The 4390-nt window shown below is 44.3% G+C and overlaps 1 protein-coding gene across 2 annotated transcripts in view; it reads left to right on the top strand.

Moving 5' to 3' along the window:
• LOC110315347 (gastrula zinc finger protein XlCGF8.2DB-like) overlaps window positions 1-3959 on the top strand; it is a 7157-nt gene extending 3198 nt beyond the window's left edge. The window contains exons 3-5 of one of the 2 annotated variants that reach the window (XM_021189427.1): window positions 645-771; window positions 1443-1529; window positions 2699-3959. In XM_021189427.1, the coding sequence (XP_021045086.1) occupies window positions 645-771; window positions 1443-1529; window positions 2699-3618 (1134 nt within the window). In that variant the 3' untranslated portion in view covers window positions 3619-3959. The remainder of the gene's footprint in view (window positions 1-644; window positions 772-1442; window positions 1530-2698) is intronic. The other variant, XM_029534723.1, reaches the window with a different exon arrangement.
• Window positions 3960-4390: the final 431 nt, after the last annotated feature.

The raw sequence follows: 4390 nt of genomic DNA on the forward strand, positions 1-4390 counted from the left end.
ACACAGAGAAACCCTGTCTCCAAAAAAAAAAAAAAAAAAAAAAAAAAAAAAAAGGAACATTCTTCCAGCTTGGATTGACTTCAGCTGTGATAGTTTCAGTGAACCCACCCTCCAGAGGCTCATAGACTTGAATACTTGGTCCTTATTGGTGGAATACTTTGGAGATAATAATGAGGTATGACCTTGTTGGAAGAGGTGTGTCACTGGGGATGGGCTTGTAGGTCTCAAAAGCTCTTGCCATTCCCAGTTAACTCTCTCTGCCTGGTACCTGTGGATCAGGATGTAAGCTCTCAGCTACTGTTCCAGTGCTGTGTGTGCCTGTATCCATTCTCCCTGCCATGGAGATTACAGACTCACCCTCTGAGGTGTAAGCCCCAATAAACTCCTTGTTATTATAAGTTGCCTTGGTCATGGTATCTCTTCACAGTAATAGAAAAGTAATTAAGCCACTATGTCAACTTGCCTGTTGTTGCTGAGTGATGAGCACAGTAGTCGGTGGGACCTCAAGGACAGACTGGCTATCAATAGAATAGGTTCACAGCCTGGTACCCTCCGAGGTAGGAAGCTCAGTGGGAATGACTTAAGGGTACCAAGAGTCCCTGACAAGGAGGCTTCATATAAATTCAGCTTTCTCCATTGTGCAGGGCTGTGTGTCCTTTGAGGATGTGGCTGTGTACTTCTCCTGGGAGGAATGGACACTGCTTGATGACTCTCAAAGGCTCTTGTACCAGTCTGTGATGACAGAGATCTTAACACTCATGTCATCGCTGGGTAAGACCCTGCCATCCTTTCAGAGCATGTGTAGGCTTTCCTTTCGTTTTTGTTTTTGTTTGTTTTTGTTTTTGAGAGAGAGCTGTATCTTTCTCAAAGCTGGCTTATGAATACCCAGTCTTTCCCCTACTGTCTTGGAGTATAAAATACAAGTTAAAAGCAAAGGCTCATCTCACAACAGCTCTGTCTTTCTCAGTTGCAGCAAAGGCACACAGGAATCAATTTGGGGTTAGGAATTTTTTGGGTGTAGTTTGAGACATGGGTCTATGTTTAGAATCCTAGCTGTGCTGGATACGCTATGGAGACCTGGCTCTCCTCTGACTTGCCAAGGTCTTCCTGCTCTAACTTTTGAGTGTTGCGATTAATGGATTGCACAACCAGGCCTGGCCTGGGGTCAGGAGTCTTAACACTGATTGCTTCTCTGTGACCTGATGGCACTGTAAATATTCGGTAGCTTTGTGACTCAAGTACTTCTGGTGATATGCCTTATGTCTGAATGTAGCAGGAATTGTGGCACTGGTGAACCCATTATTATTTTTTTTATTTTTTATTTTATTTTATTTTTGCAAGACACCCTTACCAGGATTATTCTCACCAGGCTTTTTTCTTGTTTATTGTATGGGTTGCATCACTTAGTACAGAACTCTCATTTTTATATCATTGTACTTTAGGACTTACACCTTCTGGGATCCATGACATCACTCAGCTGGAGACTTGGGGAGAGCCCTCTGTGCCTGCATTGAGATTCCTGACTCCAGGTATGTTATAGGTACATAGAGTGTGGTGTTTTTTGATGTTTGAAGCTATTAATTCTGAACCAGAACTGTCCCTGGGTGTCAGTCTTGTATGTTTTGCCTGTTGCTTTGCAACCCTGTGAAACACAGCTGTTCCTGTATTGTGATGGTGTGCACTGTAAATGTAACTCTTATTTGCCTGATATAATTGTCATCTGAGAGGCAGTAAGCTTCCAACTGCTAACAAAGGCCTAGACCTGGAAGCTTCTAGTGTCTGTACAATCTAATCAAGGCCTAGAGTGGTTTCAACCCCCGAGACTTACTGTTGAATAAGCTCACCTGTTTTAGCTCTTTCTGAACTCTGGTGGGATGGTCAACTCATCTATTCTGGCTCAAACTCCTTTGGTTCAAACTGGCTTCTTTTAGCTTCTGACTGAATTGCTCTGTTTGGCTTCAAAGTAATTCTAGCAATCTGTTCTAATCTTCTGGCTTCTCATTTTCTAGCTCATTCTGTCTTCACCTGTGTCTAGCTTGTTCTGTCTGCAACCTGTCAAACTGTTCTGGTAAAAACTGCATCTGAACACTCTGTCTGCTCTGAAGTAGACTCGATTTCCTGACCTATCGCTGATTCATTTAGTCAAATATTGCTCTGATTCATCACTTTGCCCCTCAATTAGAAGTCATTTTCTAACATGGCTGGAAACTAACCTTATCTACAACTAACCTTACCAACAATGTTTTGGATTAAAAGTGTATACTATAGGAGTGTCTGTATTCCAGCCAGAGCAGCCATGTTGTTGGATTACAATTCTTCTACCATGCACTATTCCTAAGGCAGTCCTTAAATTCAGGTTCTTTAGTTACCATGCCATACAGCTCTACACAGCCTTCTGCACTGTGTCTTGAATCCCTGGCAGTTGAAGCTTGCAGAAAGCTATTGGTGAGGAAAGAGTGTGTTACAGTTCCTAGCACGCCTCCCTGTCACTTACTCCATGCTTGTGTTCTTGCTGCTCCTAAAGTCCATAGACCATAAGATATTGACAAATTCAGCATGGTATTGGACGCTGTCTACCCTAAACTAGCCCCTTTGTTCTGTAAGAAACCTTAGATCACCATTAGTAGTAATAGGTGCTGTCTGTCTGTCTGTCACTTGATAGTGTACATACCACTCATCAGTATTTCTCTGTGTTCAGGTTGTTGGATCAAAGTGGAGAGTGAAATGTCCCCGTTTGAGCAGAGTCTGTCTGCAGAAGGTATCAGTTCATCCACGCTGCAACAGCACATGTTGTGCTGTGCTGAGTCACCCTTGCTAAGCACAGACAATGAGACAATCCTCCAGACCTCCTCGGGTCTTCTCAGGCATCAAATGACTTACACTGTTGGGGATGCCCCCACGAACACTGAGAGTGGAGAGGCCATTCAGAGTGAGAAGAAGAACTGCATATGCAGTGACTGTGGCAAAACTTTTACTAGCACGTCCCACCTCAATCGACACCGGATGATACACACTGGAGAAAAGCCTTTTCAGTGCAGTGAGTGTGGGATGTCCTTCAGCCAAAAAGCCTTTCTTGTTAAGCATTTCAGAATTCACACTGGAGAGAAGCCGTTCAGGTGTGGTGAGTGTGGCAAAGCCTTCAAGCATAATATCTCTCTCGTTTCTCACCAGCGAGTTCACACAGGAGAGACACCTTTCACCTGTACCGAATGTGGGAAATCATATATGACCAGATCCAATCTTACACGTCACTTTCAAGTTCATGCTGCGGAGAAGCCTTACAGTTGCAGTGAATGTGGCAAAGCATTTAAGGAGAAATCCAGCCTCATTTATCATGCACGAGTGCATACTCGGGAAAGGCCTTTTCAATGCAGTGAGTGTGGCAAGTCCTTCAGCCAAAAAGCCTTTCTCATTAAGCATTTCAGAATTCACACCGGAGAGAAGCCTTTCAGGTGCAGTGAGTGTGGCAAAGCCTTCAAGCACAACTGCTTCCTTGTTGCTCATCAGCGAGTTCACACAGGAGAGACGCCCTTTACATGCACTGAATGTGGCAAGTCATACATGAACAGATCCAGCCTTTTATATCATTATCGGGTTCATACTGGAGAAAAGCCGTAGAAGTACACTATAGTGGTTTGAATAGGTTTGGCCCCATAGATTCATGTGTTTGAATGTTTGGCCCATAGGGAGTGACACTATTAGGTGATTTGGCCTTCTTAGAATAGGTGTGGCCTTTTTGGAGGAAGTGTGTCACTGTGGGGATGGGCTTTGAGGTCCAAAGCTTAAGCTCCACCCAGTGTGGAAGAGTTTCTTCTTGGCTGCCTTTAGATCAGGATGTAGAACCTCTGCTCTTCTTCACCATGTCTGCCTGAATGCAGCCATGTTTCCTGCCAAGATGATAATGGACTGACCTTCTGAAACTGTAAGACAGCCCCAATTAAATGTTGTCCTTTATAACAGTTATCATGCTAATGGTGTCTGTACTGGCTAGTTTTGTGTCAACTTCACACAGCTGAAGTTAACACAGAGAAAGGAGCTTCAGTTGGGGAAGTGCCTCCAGGAGATCCAGCTGTAAGGCATTTTCTCAATTAGTGATCAAGGGGGGAGGTTCCCTTGTGGGTGGTGCCATCTCTGGGGTAGTAGTCTTGTTCTATAGGAGAGTAGGCTGAGCAAGCCAGGGGAAGCAAGCCAGCAAAGAACATCCCTCCATGGCTTCTGCCATCAGCTCCTGCTTTCTGACCTGCTTGAGTTCCAGTCCTGCATCCTTTGGTGATCAACAGCAGTATGGAAGTATAAGCTGAATAAACCCTTTCCTCCCCAACTTGCTTCTTGGTCATGATGTCTGTGTAGGAATAGAAGCCCTGACTAAGACAAATTGGTTCAGCATAGT

Source organism: Mus pahari, unplaced genomic scaffold (assembly GCF_900095145.1).
Source record: "Mus pahari unplaced genomic scaffold, PAHARI_EIJ_v1.1 scaffold_5634_1, whole genome shotgun sequence".
In the NCBI taxonomy this organism is placed as follows: domain Eukaryota; kingdom Metazoa; phylum Chordata; class Mammalia; order Rodentia; family Muridae; genus Mus; species Mus pahari.